Source organism: Topomyia yanbarensis, chromosome 2 (assembly GCF_030247195.1).
Source record: "Topomyia yanbarensis strain Yona2022 chromosome 2, ASM3024719v1, whole genome shotgun sequence".
Classification (NCBI taxonomy): Eukaryota; Metazoa; Arthropoda; class Insecta; order Diptera; family Culicidae; genus Topomyia; species Topomyia yanbarensis.
The window spans coordinates 117,161,378-117,185,511 of record NC_080671.1 but is presented as its reverse complement, the minus strand read 5'-3'; the positions used below and the strand labels follow the sequence as shown (position 1 = coordinate 117,185,511).

General features: G+C 37.3%; 1 protein-coding gene and 1 long non-coding RNA gene across 5 annotated transcripts in view; both read right to left on the bottom strand.

The window, feature by feature from the left end:
• The window catches only part of LOC131679296 (ATP-binding cassette sub-family C member Sur), a 296,617-nt gene that overhangs the window by 196,639 nt on the left and 75,844 nt on the right, over window positions 1–24,134 (bottom strand). For all 4 annotated transcript variants that reach the window (XM_058960005.1, XM_058960006.1, XM_058960004.1 and 1 more), the window contains exon 5: window positions 11,673–11,900. In XM_058960005.1, coding sequence (XP_058815988.1) covers window positions 11,673–11,900 — 228 coding nt within the window. The remainder of the gene's footprint in view (window positions 1–11,672; window positions 11,901–24,134) is intronic.
• LOC131679297 (uncharacterized) lies at window positions 17,490–18,368 on the bottom strand. The gene is made up of 3 exons (XR_009303826.1): window positions 18,257–18,368; window positions 17,689–18,141; window positions 17,490–17,625 (listed from the first exon to the last, which is right to left on the bottom strand). It is a non-coding gene; the product is annotated as an uncharacterized LOC131679297 (long non-coding RNA).

Sequence of the window (24,134 nt, the reverse complement as noted above, 5' to 3'; positions counted from 1 at the left end):
ACCTATCTTTTTAATGTTTTAAACAACTGCACTCTGGAAAGAATCGTATAAATCTCGACATATATATGATTACAGCGTAAAAGCCAACTGTCAAAATTCACTTTGAATGAAAATTTTGGACAAACGATAACTCGCCATTCATAAATGTAAATAATCAAAAGAGAAAAGTTTTCTTTACCATTTAATACTGTGAACTGTGTTCGGCCAGTAAAGGTTTGTCCGAAATTTTACTTTAAAGAGAATTTAGACAGTTGGCATTTACACCGAAATCATATGTTTGTCGAGAAATTAACGTCTCCTGACACTAACATATGCGAGCACAAAACATTTTCATGTTTGATTTTAATTTTCTATGACGTTCAATTTTGTAAGTCCCGTAATTTTACTCCACATAGCATTTGTTTTGTTTATGTATATAAAAAGCGCCATCTTCTAGCGATATGCCTTGTTTAAGAAATAGATCGTAGTAACGCCCCATTTTTGTTGGCGCCCACATTTACTTCTACGTCAGGCGTACCTCAGAGAAGTTACTTGATTCCTGTCCAGTTTCTGCTTGGCTTCAAAGACGTCCACTTCGTTCTGAAGACTATACGCCTGTCTTTCGCAGACGATCTCAGGATGTTTCTTTTCATCCGCTCAACTAAAGATTGTAGATTACTCCAACGACAGTTTGAAATCTTCGCTGACTGACAGGCACGTAGCCAGAGGGGGGGGCTAGGGGGCTAAAGCCCCTCCCGGTTTGCGTTTCGCACCATTGCGCCAGATTTGAAGTTTTTTACCCATTCTTAGGTAATTTCTCCAATAAATTTAGTTTACTTTAGAGCATTATAATTAGTTTGGTGTTCCAGATCGATCCTGAAGCAGTAAGCTCTACGTAGTTTTGGTATTCCACGTTCACCTGACCTTAGAACGTCACCACGGGCGCCATTTTGTTTTTTTGTCTCGAAAAAAATTGTAAATGAAGACGAAAATATAAGTGAATCTTAAAACTATTTCATTCTAAAGCTTTGAATCCTAAAACTATTTCCTTCTATAATTTTTCATTGGCTCACAAAAAAATCCAAATTTTGCTGACTTTTTGGTCAGTTGAATGGAAACTTACTCTACATGATTCAGTCGTCTCTTTTAGTCGGATGCCGATCATAATTAGATTTATTAGTATCAATTCTTGTTTCCATCATTCGCTCTTAGATAATTTTATCATGAGGAACTTAATGTTGCTATCAGTAGCAACATTTTAGTCGCTTTAGATGATTGTATATATACACACATGCGCAATGTATGATGAAACAGCAGAGACACCAAAACGTAATCAGTCCACAACCAGCGGTGCTCATATCCAAGACAAGCATATTAGTCAACAGCTGCGTCCGGTATCCCCGAATAAACTGCCAGCAGGAAGCTAATATCAAAGACGGCTTGTGATTCAGGAATTGAAACAAGAAAGTAGATCTGAACATAAACACCACCACAGCATTACCGATTCAATTAACTACATGGAGAGTGATTTGGAGCCCTTGTTTCTCCCAGATGAAAGATCTCCATGCAAAATAGCGGGTTGCGTGATCTGTCGGACATCCTTTTAAAATTTTTGTTTTAATTTTTTAAAACATTATAAAAATATATGATAGATCCAAAGCTTCGTTAAGCAAGCGCTTTGAGCCGTGTTATGAGTGGTTAAGTCTTCAAGTGGCTCGCGAATACATAGACTTAGACAGCGACGATACTTTTCAAAGATTTAACATTTTGCGAAACATCGCTACTTGGCTTTAAAGATGTCTAAAATTACTATTGGGAGCTATGAAATATTAAAATTTGCAGGTTGTCGATATATTGTGTTCTTTTATTCACTAACCGAATCAGAATCATCTGACTAAAATACTTTAAATAATTTGATGTCTTTACAATTTAGAAATAAACCGTTTATTTTTAATTACGGTTTACATTGTTAGTATTATAGTCTAGGGGAAGATCACTTGTGAAGCATTTTTAAAAATCAGCGAAATGAAATGCATTTTTTTCATCAAAATAGACATTAATCATGTATTTTGCGTTGCGTGTAAAACGTCAAAACCCTACGAAAAATCAGCCCTATAATATAAGCAAAACATCGTATAAAGTGGATCAGCGTAGAACGTTTGTTAAACAAATTTTCCTGCGAGGGAGTGTAAAGTTGATGCAAAAATGGAAATTAAATGCATTTTTGCTGATTTGATGCAAATTTGTTATACATCCCCAGAGTGATCTGGCCCAAGATTGTAGTAATAAAAATTCATCAACGCGATCAAGATTTATCGAATATGTATCACGTGAGTTTACTGAGCAAATTACTTTCCCACCCCCATTTTTGATATTGGCGAATGAATGGAGTTGGATAGTCTATCGGTCCAGACGATAATTCAAACATTTCTCGACAAACATGATTACAGCATAAATGCCAACTGTCAAAATTCTCTTTGAAAGGAAATTCCGGACGAACCGTTACTCACCAATCACAGATGTTGGTAGCAAACACAAGAGAAAAGTTTTCTCTTTCGTTAACTGCTATGAACAGCCGTAATATTGTTTGTCGAGATTTACTTGTTTTAATTCTAGTAAAATAAAAAAATACAAAATTTATTCTCGTATGTACTCTTGCATTAGTTGTGACCTAAGACAGGACGAGACAACTGGCTTCTTATTTTTGGTTTTCTTGCTTTTTTGTGCCCTGCTGAATAATTGATGACAGTTGACTGTATGCGGTTAGCGACCGTGGCAGTGCAGCCAATTTCTTTTTCATATTTAGATATGTTGCTATAAAACACAATGCCCATTTTATTAACTAACATTTTGCCAAAATTTACCCGGTGCTAATTAATTCAACATTCTGTCATAATACAACATGTTTCTAGCAAATCTAGGCAGCATAAAATTATTTCTGGTTGGGTAAAATAAGCGCCAAATATTTCATAACCGAAAAAATGAAAACACCTGTTTTGTCATTTTCTTGGAGTATGTTGGCTGTTTCACTAGCGGGATTGAATACATTAGAATACGGATAGTGTTGCGACCGCAAGAATCAATTCGATTCACCCTTCCACCGTCTTGCTATTGGAACAACTCTTTACAGAACAGTCTGCAGATATACTATATTTATTTAACAGATTAACATAAAAACGTAGGATCACTCGATATTGACTCGACGTCGCTATATTTTGTTTTCTTTTCATGCGTCGGTCTGTAACATTCGAACTATACACGAAAATAGTCAATGTTCTCCTTCAAATTGAATTCGAAGAGATTTTGTTTGATATGAATGCTATTGACAGGTCGGAAGGAAACTAATATATAAACGGTAAAGAAATTATTGATATGTTGAGTCTTTATTCAAATATTCAACATTATTTAATGAATTGAAATTGCACGATACATAATTGACGAATTCAAATTATTTTATTAGGCAACTTGCACTAATAAATGGCAACACTTCGAAATGAGCCCCGTGGTAACGACAACAGTATCCCATTAGTCAAATTTGAAGACGTCAAATTGGCTCCACGCTGGCTCCAGAAATCGCTTACTAGTTGTCTTGTCTTGTCTTAGGTTGTGACAAGTAGAATTCAATGCCAATTTTACCACACCTGCAAATCGGCTGCCAGATAAGAATTTTTTGGAAATTTTATGATTTTATTCTTTTGAAATTACTCTGAATTCCCCGCTGAAATATTCTTCTTCACGAAGAAAACTGAAGTTGATTTTTACGAAAATTTTGTCATCGATCACGATATACATCGAATTGAAGAGTATCTGCATTTACGAACACGAACTTTTGTGATGACAATTCGTCGCTGTTATGCTATCTTATGACAAGCGCCATTTAGCTCATTTCGAGAAAACGATTTTTAAAGTTTGAGATTGAATATCTTGAAAATTATACATGGTATAAACAATTCAATGAAGACAATTGATGCTTCTATCTATTCTTTATAAATCTCTCAAATATTATGAGAATCGGTTGACTATGTTGCGAGTTTTGACTATAAATGTAAACAAAAGTCGCACTCACACGTGTCATAGGTGTGTATAGATGACAAAATTTGTATGGCGTGTCATAATCGTGCATGGAAAATTTTCTATAGAAAAAAAATCATCAATTATTAACTTTTATTCATATCTTTGGTTTAGTTTGGCCTATAAACAATCGGTGAGATGCATTTTAAAGGAAATGAGTCAGACAATCTTGCAGAAATAGTTATTTTTGGTTATAGTGTTGCCAAATATGGTATATTTCCACTCTAAAACTAAAACTACATTTTTCTCACAATTCGTGTAATTTTGTTTTGAAAACTATTATGCCATTGTGTTCTTTAGAGAGTTTTACACATAAAAACATCTTATATATCAAGATACCTTGAGTTAATCCCAAGACACAGTCATTTGAAGCAAAAAATTCAAAATTTTTCATCATGTTTTTTGCTATATCTCAGTAACCAAGCAGAATATTAAAATTCTGAAAACGCCACTTTGTAGAGATTTTTTAGACACGTGATGTGGTATATCTATCTCAGTTTACCCCAAAATGGCGTTTGTCATAAGATAGCACAACAGCGACGAATTCGGTTTGTTTTCTCCTGCACCTCATTTTGGTTTGCAACTTGTTCGGTCATCTCTAATCGTAAACACTTTAAAAATTGCATACTTTTAGCCCCTCCCGAAACAAAATCCTGGCTACGGGCCTGTGACTGGTGTAACACGAACAGAATGTGTGTAAAAGGGCACGTTGATATCGTTCTCTCGAAATAAAAGACCCGGTTTGTTTTAACTACCGTCTACTGGACACTGAAATTAAGCGCGTTAGTTAGGCACAGTATCTAGGAGTGATTCGTACTGCTGTGAAGTTTGGAGCCCAAACTATAGCAATGGTGTTGAGAGAATTGAGTCCGTGCACCGACACTTTTTTACGTTTTGCGCTTCGTAGGTTACCGTGGAGAGATCCCGCCGGTCTGCCTAGTTACGAAAGCCGGTGCCAGCTGATTCATTTGGAACCCCAGCTTGTTCGAAGAAATACAGCAAGGGCTTTTTTCGTTGATGATACTATGCGATGTCATCTGGATTGCCCAACCATCTTGGAACAAATTAACATAAATGTCGCACCTCGAACAACGCGTAACAACCTTATGCTCCGATTATCATTTCGACGCACTAATTATTAGAGGTGTGCATCGCCCCGCCGATTTTAGGTAAAAATAGTCAGTTCGCCGCGCGTCCTCACTATTTACCTGAAACCGGCGGCACGGCGCACACCTCTCGACAAACATATGATTACGGCCTAAAAGCCAAGTGTCAAAATCCACTTTCAATGGAAATTCCGGACAAACCGTTACTAATCGAACACAGTTCACAACAGTTTATGAAAGAGAAAACTTTTCTCTTTCGTTTACTACTAACATCTGTGATTGGCGCGTAACGGTTTGTCCGGAATTTCCATTCAAAGTGAATTTTGACAGTTGGCTTTTAGGCCGTAATCATATGTTTGTTGAGACCTCTACTAATTATAGTATGCACGGAGCCATAAATGGCCTACAAAGGATCTTCGAATTTAATTTATATCGCTCAACTCAGCGTATCGTATCGTATTATAGTTTTTTCACTTTATTGTAATTATTTTTGCGAAAATTAGTAGCTATTTGACTTTTAGCAATAAGTTTATCATTAAAACGTCATTGGGGCTTTGAATTGCGTGTTGGTTTATATATCACAAATACAAATACACTGTACATAGTGGCAATAGTAAAAACTTCACCCGAAATAGGCTGAGGTCAAAAACTGTCCAAATGATGTCAAATTTGGCATCTTTGACGTTTGTCACAAAATTAGTGGGGTGCACTGTGGAGATTTAAAAAAATAGTGTGTTTTTTAATGTTCTACTGCATACCTTCGTTGCACAGAACTATCTGTTTAACAAACGTTCTTACACATTTTCATTCCACGCTCTTCTCAGTCCAACTAAAGTATCCAACGATTAATTAACTTGATTCACCTATTATCGTCGACAAAGCTTGAACACAGCCAACTTTGCTATTCCTACACTACATTCATGCAATCCGTTAGGAAAGCGGAAGGAAAAAAAACTTCTCATACCCGGCATGGCTAAAACTCCGCATTTTCGACCATACCTTTTCAGAAGCTTATCTAGATCATCACCAGCCTGGTGGATTAATGCACAACGCTATATTCGTGAAATCCCATATAGGGCAAGGTTTTCTCTTTCATACTCTTCTAATGGTTAGACAGAACACATAAATCATAGCTCACAGTAAGAATCTAGGTAGGTGACCACTGTGTGTCCTCTGTAACTATGTACACAGTAATGCACATTCCATCATTCTGCATTCCAACCGAAGATTAGAGCCTGGCAGCGTTTCACTTCTCATGATTCAAAAGAACCGTGCTAATCATCATCACGATTTAAACTGTATATTGTTGGTGAATAATTCGAGGTAATCATCAAGCATGAACCGCTCGGAATACAATTTTGAGGAAGGGTTCTCAGTAAGCAAAACTTACGTCTGTTCACTAGAAAATTTTCTAATTTTTGAGAATATTTTTTTAAATTCATGAAAATGTTGCTTTATTGCATTGACTGAATACGTTAGCACTTTCTGTATTGTCAAAAAAAATCTTTTGGTAACGATATTTTTTTCACTGAGGGCACCCCTCCTTAAATTGGAATATATTTTTTGAGGAATCTGAAAATATAACAATTCAATCAAAAATGGGTTGGAAAGAAACTCTGAGTAAGAATATCTTTTGAAAACCTGTTTTAATCCACCTAGTGATGCAATTGCGCCTTTCTCATTTCTCCAAACTATGATTTCATGGCTGGAAATGTCTGTTCACTTCTGTCCATTCAAACTCCAATTAGCCACTTGGACACCTTCGGCGGAACCGGAAGCTTCGGGAAAGTGGCTTGGTTCCTGAATTGAACTCACATCTGTTTCACAGAAATGTCTTACTCGGTTTTCTCAAATTTAGTCTCAAATGAAAGCTACAGCATCCCTATTGACTGCTATTAAACTCTATTGAAATCGGAGCTTTCGTTCCGAATGATAATTGTAGAAATGTCTATTACAGTATTAGTACACCAATAGACAATGGCTAGCCATCTACAAACTTGATGAGCTTCGCGTCGACGCTGAAACGCTTGAGACATGCAAAAAATATATACTTAATTAGCTTAATCAGCATTAGTTCAATGCACAGTGGTCCAGAATCTGAATTCAGCAAGAATTTTAACTTTTTGCTAAAATCAAATGACTTAAGCTTGCAATATGTTTGGCGAAGTTGTTGTACTTTGCAAGGTTTAAACAAAAGTTAGAGTGGTTCTAATTTAACAAGCATTTAAAATTGAACTTTTGGATAAAGTTGTAGAGCAACACATTTTAGACAAATGGGCTGAAGACTCGCAAGCTCTAGCTTTTATACTTTTCATTGCACGAGAAATCCAAATGTAAGCATTAGGGTGTTCCTTTAAAAAAACGGTGTTATTTCTCCCCTTTTGACTTGAAGAATATTTCAGGGTGCACAATTTGCTTTAAAACACCAACTACAAAACATTTTTCGTTTCAAAGTTATGAGAACTTTTATATTTAAAATATAACTTGTTCAAATAGCACTACTTTGATTAGGGTACTTAACATTAAATCCCGTTCAGTCACATGAAATAACATGCTTTGTAGTAGAGATCACCGAAAATGGGATACACGACATTTTTTTATATCTTGCAATATTTACTCAAAAAATAGTTGGTAAAAGGTGTATATAACTTTCTAACGAGAGAAGCTAAAGGTTCGGAATGTTGAGACAAATTCTTCTTCTTCAAAATATCTAAAAGTATTTCTTAAGTGATCTTAATAAAAATTAAAACTGCAAAAGTTATATAAAGAAAACCATTTCTTAAGAAACACCCTAACTTTTTTGGTAAATTCCTAGTAAAATGAAAAGCACACGACATAGAGTTCCAGTGTCTCCGACAAAGTTTTTTAAAGTCTTATTCTCTTCAATTTTCTGAAGCGAAACTCTATCTCGAACCATTAAAAAGCTAATTTTCTGTTTTTACAAAATATAGAACCATCCTACCTACTATTTCAAATAATAGAAAAGTCTTGTAAAGTGCAATATTTTATCATAAAATATATTTTTTATATTGTGCACCGTGAAAGTAATTTAAACATATTACAAAGGGTCGATTCATGAAAAACCAAATTTTTTAGTTTCCATTTTTTCCAACCTATCGTTCAGATGATTATTAGAGTTTTTGAAGATGAACATTTTCTTCTAACACATTAAAACTCTAGCTGCTTTTATTCAAAAGATAGAAATACTTAATATATCATAAATTGAATTTTTTAAATCAATTCTATGAAATTAAAAAAAAATCGTTTTCACCAATTTTGCACAACTATAACTCTAATCATGACCTTATTTATAGCTGAAAAAGAATTATCTTTTGTATCGATTTTGCTGGCTATTTTCGGCAAATTTAAGACTAAGAGAAACAAATGCAATGAAATTGAAAAACGGATAGGTATCCTAGAGTAAATCAGTTATAAACTTAGAACGGAAAACTAGAACTATGCAGGTTCATATGGTCATGATCGAAAGAAAATGTGAAGAGTCCTTTGCCTTCTGCTAAGTAGGCGTTGGGCGTTGCACCCAAGTCTACCGCATGGTAGACATAACTCATCATCATGTTTTACCACCGACGCCGATACAGTAGAACCTTGCGGCAATTAAAACATAGTAACACAAGAATTTTCTTTTGTTTGCCCCAGTGAGTAATATTGTTATACCAAAGAACCCAATTTTTGGCGAAAAAGTGCTCATAACTCTTCAGCGAAAATAGTTAGATATGTGGTGCCACGAAACAAATTATTCACCTTCAAACAATCTTAAAATTGTCTGAAGACTACTACAGTTTTAAATGAATACCGCAAAAGTTATTAGAATCAAACAGTTTTTATAAGAAACACCCTAACCTTCGATTTTAAATTTGCTGTAATAATAGATAGAGCTAACATGTCTCCAGCAAACTAGACCAAAATTTGTCGTTCTACAAGTGCGTCGAAGGTCGTTTGGCTCTAACTAGAATGATTGAAAGGTTAATTTTTTGATCTTGGCAAAATTTCAAACCCCCCTAACTGTTGTTTTGACAAAAAGAAGGGGCCAGTAACTCCGGAACCGGATGTCGGATCTGGATGAAATTCAATGGCAACCTATGCCTTTCATTTAAGTCTGAGAAAATTGCTTCGGTCATCTCCGAGTAATCGATGTGCGTTTGTTGGTCACTTACATACACACACGCACACGCACACACATTTGTCAAACTCGACAAAGTGAGTCGAATGGTATAAGACTCATATAAACCTAAAGGTAAAAAGGTTTATATGAGAAATTCATTTTACTCCCAGCTCCGAAACCAATACTTTATTGGAAAGAAATTTGGTAGTAGTAAATGTGAATACTACACCTCTCACTTAAGACTAAGATTGTGAGAATCGAGACAGCAGTATATGAGAAACAGGTGGAACTCTAATTTCGGAACATGGTAATTTGTTCAGATGTGCCGGAATCCTCAACGGTTTTCGATGTGGTCAAACAGACTTTGATTTGCAATTAGTGATCAGGACCAACAACTCACTTCAATTAGTTTTGCACTTAGATATAATGATTATACCGGTTTATATGGGAATTTTGCTTATAACCACATACTTCAACTCGTAACACCGGAACGAAAGCTCCGATTTCAATAGAGTTTAATAGCAGTCAATAGGGATGCTGTAGCTTTCATTTGAGACTAAATTTGAGAAAACCGAGTAAGACATTTCTGTGAAACAGATGTGAGTTCAATTCAGGAACCAAGCCACTTTCCCGAAGCTTCCGGTTCCGCCGAAGGTGTCCAAGTGGCTAATTGGAGTTTGAATGGACAGAAGTGAACAGAAACTATAAATCAAAACAATTTAGAACACATTTTTTGAAACTTGCATCTTTTAGATAACATGCTGATACCGATTTATATGGGAATTTATTACGTGACCACACTGTTCAATCCGTAATTCCGGAACCGGAGGTCGTAATTAAATGTAATTCATGTAATTCATTAGCAGCCTATGGCAACGTTGCATCTTTCATTTGAAACTAATGTCGATAAAATCGGTTTGGTCATATCCGAGCAACTGATGTCTAATTGTTGGTTACATACACACAAATACACACACAGACATTTGCCGAACTTGACGAACTGAGTCAAATAGTATAAGCCTTAGCCCTCCGGACATTTCCTGAAAGGTCAGTTTTCAGAGTGATTGCATAACCTTTCTATAGCAGATTTAGGCAAAACATTAAGGAAAATAAAGGACGCTTCCAATAATCGTTGACATTAAGAGTTATATATTTTAAAACAAAGCTGATTGGTAACTCTAGGTGAGACTAATATTGGAGGGTATACCCTTTATTAAGTCGTTTTGGTGACTTTCTGCAATATTTTGCGTACATTCAAATACCTGAAACAAATTATTTTTGTGTAGTTGTTTTGGCTAGCATACTCTGAAACTAATTTAGAACCAAACGTAATGGCGACCAACCTTAATATTAACGGAAAAGAGAGTAAACAATCTACAAATATAGTTTAGTATATTACCAAAGGCTTCTACCACCGGAGAGGTAGTCGTAATCAAGTTTCGCAACGTCTGGAATGAAATTTCTTTTATGGTTTAAACAAAAAAAATAGTTTTCATCTCGCAAACGACTTCCTGTCGTCCAAAATGCAGAAGCCCCTTTATTATATCCACCATTGTTTCTACTTTCTTCTCCGCGTGGATATAGAATACGGACACAGCATCCACTCGCTAACCTTCTTCCCTTTCAGTTTTCGCTTGAATCCAAAGAAACCAAGGCTGGTTAAAAATAAAACAATAGAAAATCAAGCCAAGAAATCCCAAAAAGACGCTGAAATTATTACACGACAGTGTAATTAAAATTGTGGGACACGAACGTTAGTCGCTTTTTCATAATACTATGTGCAGTAGTTCTGATGAAGCCGGTCCGGCATACAGTGATAGTGCTGACATTTTTTTCGGCTACAAGAAAAGGTTTGCTACTCAGGAAACTCCCTCCGGTGCCAGCAGAGCTTCTGTGAGATTTAATTAATCTTGTCATTATTTCGCAATCTACGCCCAACCCGCCGAAACTGGCTGAGCCAGCAAAAACGGTTGTGGTAGGCTCCGCGAAGGAAATAGATCCATCTACTTACTCTATACAGCTTGCACCTGAGGGATTCCCACTGTGAAGCCATTGAGATTCCCAAAACGCACACACATCACGCAGACTTTCTCTAGGAGGCCTTGATTTATTAGCAGCCGTCAACTTGCAGCCCCACATAATCCATAACTTCAAATAAGAAGTTTGCTCGCAAGGGAATATTGTCGGCACAATTGATCGTCTATACTTGCGATGCTATTGCAAACTTGTTTATCGCTTAATAAAGGTTGCTTACGCAGTAAGTCACGCCTTTTTATATAACGTTCTCGGTCTAAAGATACAGTGCTATTCCAACCCACAATCAATTAATTTAAGGAGATTCCCCGCCACCCAAAGCATTTTACCCACGCCACAACCGAGCAGCAAACACTCACCTTAAAGCTCTGATAAATGAACAGAAACTGATCGTAGTGATACCGGCTGGTGTCCCTTTCAGGGAGTTCTCCCAGATTTTCCAGCTCCAACGGTTCGGCGAAGCCCCGCCACAATAGCGGGGTAATCCACCAGAAAGTAATCCGCGACAGGAAGGGCGATGCGGTTGACTTGTAGCCCGTCGGTTTCTTTGACATTATCGTCGATATGTGCCGTCGATTGGAAGAGTTCTGAAAGTAAAACACGAGACAGAAGAAGAATGAACACAGATTATGGACTATAGTACCGAGACTGCAGAACGGTGGAAAGGGGAAACCTTGACGAGATGATTAATCGATTGGAGTAAATAGAGCTGTAGCAGTTCGATTTACCGTGGGCAGTTCATAAATTATTCAGAAGAGAACATGAAAGAATCGTAACGAGGGAACAGTGATGTTTTATTTTTTTACAGATCAAGGGATTGAAAAATATATATTATTGGATGTTGGTAAATCGGATTAGCTGCTTCTAACAAGATATAACATGAATTTACGGTTTCTTTCGGAAACTGCTGGCTTAAATACCCGATATAGCTCGAGCATATTTTCTGTGACTGTAACACGCATGCCAAAGTCATATTGAACTTCGTTCGCTGAGATATCAGCAAAAGCAACGGGTTTTTTCAGATGTTGGAAGAAATTTCCGCTGAACATCAGAAAACAAATATTATTCCTTGTGCTGATTACATTAAACAGCTGTTCACAGATCATATTTTCACAATTGGTCACATTAGTGTGACAAGGAAAAATGAGCCCAATCGGCCCAACCCTGACTCTATTCCTAGTCACCCCTGGTATAGACGAAGAAGATGCATAAACTTAGTGCATTCACTGCAGTACAGGTCCGTGCGCAAGGGGAGGGTTTTGGGAGTTCAAACCTCTCCCATGAGAGTTTTAAAGCACTTTTACAAGTTTCTTAACGTCCTGATCCAGAAATAAATTTGTTTTCGGCGAGCCGCTTTGATACACAATATAATTTGAGTTCGGTCATTCTAGAAACAAGTATTTGAAGAAGGCCTGCGATGGTGGCTGTAAAAGGATGTAAGTCAAGTTGGTCGGCATTGCTGAACCGGTTCACATCTCGACAAGCTTCGTTATTAACAACAGTTGTAAGTAGATCAGATACATAGCAAAGGTTGATCAGCGAACTACCATCAACACAAACTCAGAGAAAATCAGGATATCATTGCCTGAAACAATTTTACCGTAAATGATCTCTTAGCCAGAGCGGCTTAGAAACAAATGGTCCACGAAAACGGGCATCGGTATAGAGAGAAATTCAGCCGCCGAAAAACTCTCAGCGCCAGCTAGTAGATAGTTAGTATTGAGTGTCGCCAAGAAGGACAAGAAACGCTACGAAGATGGTTTTAAAGATATGTAAGTTGTATTATTCGGCATCTCTGGATCGGTTCGCGTCTCGACAAGCTTCGTTATTAACAACAGTTTTTTTTTTTTATATTTCGTTTATTTGACACGGCTCATAGCGGTAGCTAAACGGAGCCGTGGATCTTTTAAATGTTAACAGGGCTGGAAACGTGACTTTTTTTTATGAACGTCATAAGCTTACAAACTTTCACGCTGCTGCCCGAGCAGGAAAGTCATAGACGAATTTCATGGTTGGTATACGTATGAATGTCGTTCAATGAATGTAATCTCTTTGGTGTGCGTGAATGCCGCCACACAGCAGTTTTGTTTCCCACCACCAAGGCTGGAAGAAGTCATTTCGAATTTCATTTTAATGCGAAAGTTCGGGAAAAAACCAATACGACAGCACCGATGCTAGTTTGACTTCGGCTGCTGTGCATGTAAACGGACAAGAGAAAAGCAAAAACGTTCGTGCTGCTGAGCGTGCCTGCTACATGTTCGTGAAATTTCGGTTATTCGGCTTGCTGCCGTAGTTGGGTTTCGCTCGCTAGAAGTTGCGAATGTATGTGAATGGCCCGTGTGTTTAACTTTCATCATCCGTTGCGTTGGAACTGTTGCAAATAAATTTCATAGCAGCGGCTCAAAACGAATGTAGTGAACGACATTCATGGCTCATATTTGCAAGATTGGAATGTGCGGCAGTTCGTTTTTCGCTTGCTATAGGAAAGGACTGCAAGCAAAATGTTAGCGGTCACATAGTATCGTTGAAGGGAAAGTTGTTGGTCATTGAAAATCTATAGTTTTGTATAGGACACCATACAACAGCGTTATATTCCAGCAATGAGCGTACAAGTGAACAGTACAATGATCGTAAGCATAGAGGGTCTCGAAATTCTGCTGCAATTTTAAAGATAAACCCCAATTGTCGGTTTGCTTTTGACAGGATATCGTCGTAGTGAAGTCTAAAAGTCTACGGTCCAGAGTGACGCCAAGATATTTAATGTGCTCTACTCGTGTAAGAAGGCTTCCGCCAACTTCATAATCGTACACGATTGGCGAACTTTTCCGATGGAAAGAAATAATGCTGCAGTTTGCGATACTTAAACACTTAAAGTTCTTTTTGTACCATACCTCGAACATATGCACCATATTCTGTAGCTCCAAGCAGTCTGAAAGGCATTTGATGATTTTAAAAATTTTCGTGTCATCCGCATAAAAGAAACGACAGCCCGGTGGAAGCAGCGTGGATAGTCGTTTATAAAGAGCGAGAACAGCAACGCACCGAAGTTACCACCTTGTGGAACTCCGGATCGTTTTGAGAAATATTCTGATGTTGTCGATCCAATTTCAACTTGCACAGAACGGTTCGTCAAGTATGACCCCTGATATACCGAGCAGTTCCAGTTTTTTAAGGAGAATCCCATGATCCACTCGATCAAATGCCGCCTTCAGATCCATGTACGTCGCATCGATTTGCCATCCTGAATCCATAGTCCGTAGGCAGTTCGAGGTAAACTGCATAAGATTAGTAGATACTGAACATTTTGGAAAAAAGCCATGCTGTTCACTATCTATATAACTCTTACAGCGAACGAACGAAGTGTCGTTCACAATTATTATTTTAGTTGTTCACACACGAGGCGACAGGCCACACGCCACAAAAAATATTCAGTATGAATTTTGTTCTACCTATTCCAACGCTGTGGTCAATAATTAATGCATTATTTTTGTTTCTGTTTGCTTTGGACTCTTGTAATAATAATTGGCAACGCTGAATGCTTTTCAGTTGGCAACGCTGAATGCTATGCTATGCAGTTTTTAATTAGAATTAGGTGGGTTGCTCATACCAATTTCACACTGCAACCCGCGAGCATTGTTTATAGATTCGCACGGCAAAATAAAAAAATGGCGGACGAAAATTTATCTAAAAAGCGTAAGTTTCGTGATATAGTACAAGAATGCGTTAGAAGAGAGAACGGGAAAGTTTTGTGCAATATTGAAAAAAAACCGTGTAAATACTCCCAAGTTGAATCAAGATATGATTCAGGGAATTTTGTTAGGCACTTTCGCGGTGAACACGCGGAAGCGGCTATCCAGCGCGGATTCTCGAAAGCTGTTCCGGTATTAAAAAAGAAAATTCGCACGATAAAAAAAATTCCAATAGCGTTGAATCGACAAGCGGTAGTTGAAGGTCTTATTAAGCTGGTAACAGTTCATCAACTGCCATTGTCCGCTGTGGAATGGGACGGATTCCGTATGATTTTGGACCCAGTGTGTGACGCTGTTGGACTCACTATAAACAGACACAATTTGACGGAGAACCTGGCCAATGCTGCGGAGAATATTAGAACGGAATTAAGAAACGAAATGAAATCGAAACTGATCAGCTTGAAAATCGATTCGGCATCTCGTCACGGCAGGCACATTTTGGGTGTCAACGTCCAATTCATGTCGAATGACGAGATAGTGATTCGCACGCTTGGTAAATTCGTGCAAATTATGCAATCTCACTTATTAACATTCCCATTTACACTCAGGTATGGTCGAAGTCAAAGAGCGGCAGACAGCGAAGTTTTTAAAATCAAAGATTATTGAAATAATCGAGAGCTACGATCTAACTCTAGATAACTTGTTTTCGGTTACATGTGACAATGGTGCTAACATGACGGCTGCAGTAAAAGAGATTCAACATTGTTTTCATCAGCAGAAGTTATGCGAGGATGACGAAGAAGATTCTCCGGGAAACGACTTTTTGGAACATATCCTCGACGAATTCAATACCACCGTTACATTGGTTCGCTGTGCTGTACACACTATGCAGTTAGCAGTTACTGATGTAACGAAACAATATGAAGACGAAATTCGAAATATTACGACTGTAGCTAAACACTGCAGAAAAGTTGTATACAAAGCAACATTTGATTTAAATAACGCTTCGCTGCCGCCTCTGTACTCTAGAACACGATGGAGTGGGGCGTATGTGATGCTGGAACATTTCCACCAGAACGAATATTTTTACAAGGAGCTGGGAAACCAGCATAAGGAGCTAGGTACAATTTCACTGAAAGACCATTTCACACAATTCTTTACTCAATATCACATTTTTTCGATAGACCTTACGTGCAGCTGGACATTCATACGCAAATATGTTGATGCCTTTAAACCCGTTTACATTTGCACAAAACAAATGCAAGCAAAACATATTTCGTTGCCAGATTTTTATGTATGCTGGTTGAATGCAATACTAGAAGTAAAAAAAGTGATAGATAACAATATTTCACCTCCGTTGGTTGCATCATTAACTAATAGATTACAAGCCTTAAAACAAAACAAAACGTTTAACGCAGCTTTGTTAATTGATCCACGTTTTAATTACGATCAATCAGCTTTATTTACAACCGAGGAAAAGGAAGATATACGAGTAAGCATAAATCGCTATTCCATAACATTCGTTATTTCAGCATATTTTGTTTCAGGAATATATCATAGCCACATGGAAACGTATTAGTAGTCTTAATCAGAGTATTCAAGAACAAAATCAACCCACATTAGATCAGCCACAAGATGACTTAGACATGTTCATAACGGAAATGTGCGGTGGCTCGGTACCAAATGCTAAATTAACGTCGTCTTTACTGCAACAGATATGTGCCCTTGATTTTGAACAACATCAAAATCACCATTATGATATTCTGAAACATTGGATTGGACGGAAGTTGATTCAACCAGAACTTTACTGTGTTGCGATGGTTCTTTTAGCGGTCCCTTCTAACCAGGTTTCGGTGGAACGTGCTTTCAGTGCACTACCGCTTGTGCTATCAGACAATCGCACATCATTATCGGATGAAACTCTCGAGAATATTTTATTGTTAAAATTAAATAAGGAGCTTTTTGACGACGCTGTTGCAAACCTTAATCCACCACAATCGGAATCACTTTGATTCATTCGATTTATGATTTCATTAGTTTGCATCGCTGTGGAATATTTGTTTAGGGACATCCAACACTACTCAACAACACGCGGGCCCTCCGCCACTCCATGGTCTGGAGTTGGGGAGGTTGCCCACGGCCCCAGATAATTTACTGTCTTGGCACCGATGTTTCCCGCGGTTCTTCAACGCAATCCAAGATTAACTCAACAAGAGAAGTCACATTTTTTATGTAAATATAATTTAATAAGTTCATTTATAATTATCTATTCTAAGTCTAAATATATTTTCGTACACACTATTAACATTTAATCTAAACAATTTTAATTGAATGAAATATGGAAAAATAATATTGATCATAGAACCTATTTCAGTTAAACTTTAATCCTCACGTCAAAACGAACTTCGACGATAAAAAATTTAATCGTCGAAAATGCATATTACATACATTGTGATGCTAAATTAGCATGTTTAGTTTCGTCGTAGTGTAAATTAATGTAGAGTGGCTCCTTATTTGATACATTTCAGCTACCGTATCTGAACTGAATCCAATCTCGTTGACGCTTGAGAAACAAAAGCGAACATTTAAATTCTCACAAGCAGTGATGTAAGATTTCGAACACCTGTTGGCATATCCAATAAATTCTAAATTTTAATTCAATTTATAGTTAGGGTATCAACCTTACCAAAACAGACTGTGAATCACATCTTCCCGGTCAAACCATTCGGAATCCTGAATGGAGTCAGTATGGAAACCGATCGAATCGGAATCGGTTGTTGCATTTGATTTGGAATCCATGACTCCATTCAGAAATCCGAACCGGTTCCGGAATGAGTTTAACTGGGTTCTGACCTTTAATGCTTAATACTGTATTGTGCCATCAATTTTCAAAACGTCGCATGTGCTATTTACTTTCTCGTTCACTTGTGGTGCTACTGTATTATAATTTCCAACTTCATATCCAATGATGATACTATAGGTTAAGTACGTTTTGTATCAATATATTGCCTTCCGTTGCATCCGAATAACTAAAATGTATTTCTCGATACCCCCCAAACTTTTCGTGTCGTTAACGTTGCGGCATTGTGTTGTGGGAATGTCTCCATATAATTTGAGGTTCCGTAACGTTGTACACGTCCTGTAAGGAAGATTTTTGTATATTGCAAATGGTAAATACTTTAAGAAGATAGAGGAAAAGCGACAGACATCAACAGAACACATAGTTTATTTTCCAGAAAAGAATATATACATACTTTCAAATGAACTCCTACGATCTTGTATATGCTGTATCAGTAACATGAAAATAATTCGATCTAAAGGTTCAAACTCAATGTCCTTTCCCGACGCTTCCACCATTGATCGTATGTTCCACTGCGTATTGTTCTACAGATTTAAAAAAATATTTTTATGCAAAGCTGCATTAACGATTTCTTACCACTCAAAAAAAAATCAAATCCGTAATTAGGCAATCCATGAAAAGTTTCTGATCAGCTACTTATTTCTTGTTTACTTTTTCTGACGTTACTCCGAGGGGTCCGTATATTCGATCCACAATCAGCGATGCCAGATTTACAGACATGTCTGTATTTAACAGACTTTTGATGGTCTCCTACAGACGTAATCAGAAGTCTACAGACTTTTAAAAAAGTAACAGTATTTAACAAAATTGCACTAGAAAAATTTGATCCGAATACGAGTGATTCCTTCACAGTACTTTACTAATTTCAAACTACTTTTAAAGTAATGACCAAGTGCAAATAGGATTTACACAACCATCTACAGACTTTTACAGACATTTTAATTATTCTTCTACAACCATCTACAGACTTTTACAGACATTTTAATTATTCTTCTACAGACATTTCACAAAAATATGTGGCATCGCTGAATCAAACGAACCGGACTAACGAAAGGCGTTTGTCGGACGAGTTTTTCTGTTCGCAGGAGTAGACTTGTTGACAGAACCCACCGCTGAATTGTCAAACAAACGTCTAATGGATTGCCTAATTATTTCGGTTGCTCTCAACATCTCAAAACTTGATGAGATCAGGGTTGCCATACATACGGATTTTTTTATTTTTCTATAATAATAGTTCTGTTAAATGGTTCTTGAAAATATTATTTTGTAAAGAAAAACCAATCAAAAAGCGTTTTGACGAACCCTCCCTGCAATCGATTTTTTTTTACCTTGACAATATCTTCATTAAATTATTCCCAATCGAACACTACCAGTTTTTAGGGTGTTTGTAAATAACCACAAAACTGCTTTTTAGTTGAACAACAGTCTAACTAGTGGAGGTCTAACTAAAACACAGTCCAGTCAAAGAGTGACGAACCAGAAAATAAACCCTAATAAAAAAAAATTATACACAAATTTTAACCCAGTCCAACAATTCCACATATTGTTTGGATGATACCCTGAACAGGTCGTTAGGCTCTTGGATCATTAGATGTTTATTAGGGAAGACTGTACAGATTTTTTTTATTAGGATGCACATTTCCAACAAAACTATCTGACAGCTCTGTAAAATTTTAATATGGAATCAAGATGTAAATGTTAGAAAGGTGTGAACATTGTCGCGTCTGGGTCAGGTTACCATATTCACAGATTCGCATTCAAAAGGTATATTCACAGATTTTTCTGTAATGTCACAGATTTTTTTCACAATTTTTGATCACAGATTCTTTTTCACAGATGACAGATTTTTGGCATTTTGTCATCACAGATGGTAAAAAGATTTTTTTGGCCGAAACACAGATGTCAATGTGGCATCCCTGGTCTGGGTGTGTTTCTTGATAGCCAAATTGTTCGATGTTAGGTCAACACTAAGACAAGACGTGACAATCGGCTTCTTATTTTTCCTTCGATATTCTTCTTTTCGCGCATTTTCTTCCTGCCATCTTCCGAACAGTGTTGCTATTTTTATTAATGAAAATGAAGGCTTGTTAATTTCTCGACAAACATGTGATTACGGCTTAAAAGCCAACTGTCAAAATTCTCTTTGAAAATAAATTTCGGACAAACCGTTATTCGCCACTCACAGATGTTGGTAGTAAACAAAAGAGAAAAGTTTTCTCTTTCATTAACTGCTATGAACTGTGTTTAGCGAGTAACGGTTTGTCCGTAATTTCCTTTCAAAGAGAATTTTGACAGTTGGCTTTTAAGCCGTAATCATATGTTTGTCGAGATTTATTTTATGCCAGCAATATTTTGTATCTTGAATCCACTATATTGATGAATGGCACCGTTTTTCTATATCATGGGTGTTTAGTAAGGTTTGATGAAGTCATTTTCTGAAAAATTTTAGATTATATTGTGGTTTCTGTCTTATTTTTGTTAAAGATAATCAACCACGTATACGGTAAATGCATGATAAATACTTGTTTCACTTTGCCGTACAATTTCTTTTCAATTTAGTCATTTTTTCTTCTTTAACGATAATAATTTTATTTGTCAAAAGTAATGACAATCTTTTCCTATAAATATTGCAACACTGCCAAACATCATTTCGCTATCTCTGCAGTAACATCACAGACTAACAGACATAACACTCGAAAACAATGCTTCGCCCGCTTTACCGGTCATTTTAAATATATTTGTAGTTGGGACTGTAGCCACATTTGAAATTATGGCGCCACTGACATATGAACTAGCATATGGGGGATAGACCACTAGTGAAAAATTGTTCGCAAACCTGAGGGGTAACCCACCAGTAAATGAGTGTTTGGGACTATGAATAAAAGGTGGAGCTAGTGTTCTGGGAAAATTGTCGGATCGATGTTTTTTGAGGGAATTCCCTCATAGTGTTATGTCTGTTAGTCTGTGGTAACATTGCGTACGGTAAAAAAGTCAGAATCAACCAATCAGGAGCTGGACCATTCTGACGTAAAATTGGAACAAAACGCCCCCCTATTGTCATGTCACGTGTTATTGAATCGTGTGAACGCTCTGACATCGAGATATTACAAATTTACATATATCCAGTTTTAAATTTTAGCGAACTGTGTGTTCACGAAGGACTACCCTCCAATGATCATTCTCTTGCATAGACCGTTTACAATATTAAATTATAGTCTCGTCAAACAGCAAGTGGCATAAACCCCAATATGATAACGGATAAGATTTTTACATATGTAACGCGAGTGTTTTGATTTTACATCCGACAGGATTGGGATGGCGTAAATACTACATCATTCTAAAAAACAAATCATTAATTGGAACAAATTGATTTGAATATAACAATTTAGCATTTTCAAGTTTTCTGTGTTTTTCAGAGTTTGCCACCAATAATCTTATTATACACATGCCTACACCTTATGATGATTACCTTGGAACGACTTTGTGTTTGTCAAATTGGTCACTTTTCGCACTTTTCTTTTGATACGCAATTCTCACTTCGACATAGATCTTTCATGAGGGCCTAAATCAGTGATGCCGCAAGTCCAGATTTATGTAGAAAGGTACAGATTTCTGAAGCATTTTTGGCACAGATTCTGTACGGTACCCGAATAAACATCTAATGATCCAAGAGCCTAACGACCTGTTCAGGGTATCATTCATACAATATGTGGAATCGTTGGACTATATGGGTTAAAGCTGTGTATAATTTTTTTTATTAGGGTACAGATTACAGATTTTTGTAAAAAAGTACAGATTGGTACAGCTGATTTAGCAAGGTAAAATAATTTAACCCTGCGATGCATCCCAGTAAACAGTTGAGTTAGGCAACGGTGATGGCAAGAATCTGAAGTGGAGCTGGTACTGATTGAACTTGAACTGAAGCTGACATTATAATGCAATATGCGAGAAACATGCTTCCAGCAAATCAAAGGGATGATGTCTAATAAAAGCTGAGCGAATCTTCTCGGAGTGCACCTTTTACTCTGACGTACTCCATTTGGATTCCTGCAAGCCGGTTTCTAGAATCTTATTGATATTTCCAACCCCTTCTCAGCTTCTCGCCGCTACTCTGTTGGCCACCATTGGTTGGCAAACAAAGTGGCAGTGAAAATTTGAGCTGGAGCTGATATTGACATCACCCAGTCAAACTCATCCAGAATTCTAACTGGTTTCCCACACTACTTTTACAGCGAACGGCAAGTTACGGCGCCGCCTTTTAGTTTACTGCGTTCTTGCGGAATTCCAGCTCAAATAAAACAACCGAGTCCCCGAATGGAAAATATGTAGAAGAAAAATGATTTTTTTAACAACCTCGTTATTGTTTGGGTACATAATCCGGTCCTTCTTTCGATAAAAGAGTGCAGATAGAAAAGATTTTTCAACTCCCGGTACAGATTTAATTGTGGCAATACTGGCCTAAATCGCTAATGTAAGCAAACCGAGATTTCGCTACTATGATATTATGCGACTAAAATACTGCAAGGTAGCAGTAAAAATGATCGAAAACATTTCCTTTTGAGATTTCCACTATGGAAATAAGCCAAAATGTAATGGTGGATTATGAAAAAAGAATATTTGTTCGTTTATTTGTTTCTTATGTTTTGGCACAAAATTATTAATGAAACGATTTATTTTCCTGATGAAAGGAGAAAAATAATGAAAATTTTGTCTTGCAATACCATCATTCTGTAGCTTAACTATGCTACTACCGCATAAAAATGTTTCCATTATGTCACATTGGCGGTTGCCCGTGTGCATTGTAAATGTCCAAAACTATTGATTTTTAACGGCCAACAACTTCTATTCATTTTCAATGGCCATCAATTTCCCCTTCAATATAAAACTTATTACTAAAAAGTTGAAAACATTTCCATTTTGATGCATCGGCGGACCCCCCCCCCCCCTGCGCATTGTAAATGTCAAAACTATTGATTTTCAACGGTCAACAATTTTCACTTCAATATAAAAATCATTACTGAAAACTTGAAAACATTTCCATTTTGACGCATCGGCGGACCCCCCTGCGCATTGTAAATGTACAAAACTATTGACTTTCAACGGCCAACGAATTCCCCTTCAATATAAAACTCATTACTAAAAAGTTTAAAACATTTCCATTTTCACGCATCGGCGGACCCCCCTGCGCATTTTAAATGTCAAAGCTATTGATTTTCAACGGCCAACAATTTTCCCTTCAATATAAAAATCATTACTGAAAACTTGAAAACATTTCCATTTTGACGCATCGGCGGACCCCCCTGCGCATTGTTAATGTACAAAACTATAGATTTTCAATACCAACAACTTTCCCTTCAACGATACTATGTGACCGCTAACATTTTGCTTGCAGTCCTTTCCTATAGCAAGCGAAAAACGAACTGCCGCACATTCCAATCTTGCAAATATGAGCCATGAATGTCGTTCACTACATTCGTTTTGAGCCGCTGCTATGAAATTTATTTGCAACAGTTCCAACGCAACGGATGATGAAAGTTAAACACACGGGCCATTCACATACATTCGCAACTTCTAGCGAGCGAAACCCAACTACGGCAGCAAGCCGAATCACCGAAATTTCACGAACATGTAGCAGGCACGCTCAGCAGCACGAACGTTTTTGCTTTTCTCTTGTCCGTTTACATGCACAACAGCCGAAGTCAAACTAGCATCGGTGCTGTCGTATTGGTTTTTTCCCGAACTTTCGCTTAAAAATGTCATTTGAAATGACTTCTTCCAGCCTTGAATGTTAACAATATGTGAAAATTAAAAATAAAAGCAAATATTATTGATTACCCGTTGGATCTCGTGCGCGCAACTTTTTATTGCGAGCGGAGACCTTCTTTCGCGGCTCGCCTACTGCGTCATGGGGATCATTTAATTCTCTTCTATCGTTGTCTTGGTGCTCAGATGTTCTTTCCTGCTTATTACCCTTACGGGTGACCAGTGTAAATCCGTCGTCATTATTTTTATCTTCTTCGCCGATATTGCTTACAGTGGTATTTGGGGCGCTGGATGCTGCTTTTGCAGTTGTCAATATGGACTGAACAGCTGCCACAAATTTTGCAACCGTTTGTGGTTCAGGTATTGGTATTGAAAACTCTTTTTTGGGTTGGTTTTCCGTGGATTCGTTGGGAATCGGTAGTGATGAATTCTCCTCTGTATCTTCCGCGCAAGGTTGTCCGTGGTGTGCTGCTTGATTACAATACTTGCACGTAGGAGTTTGCCCCTCG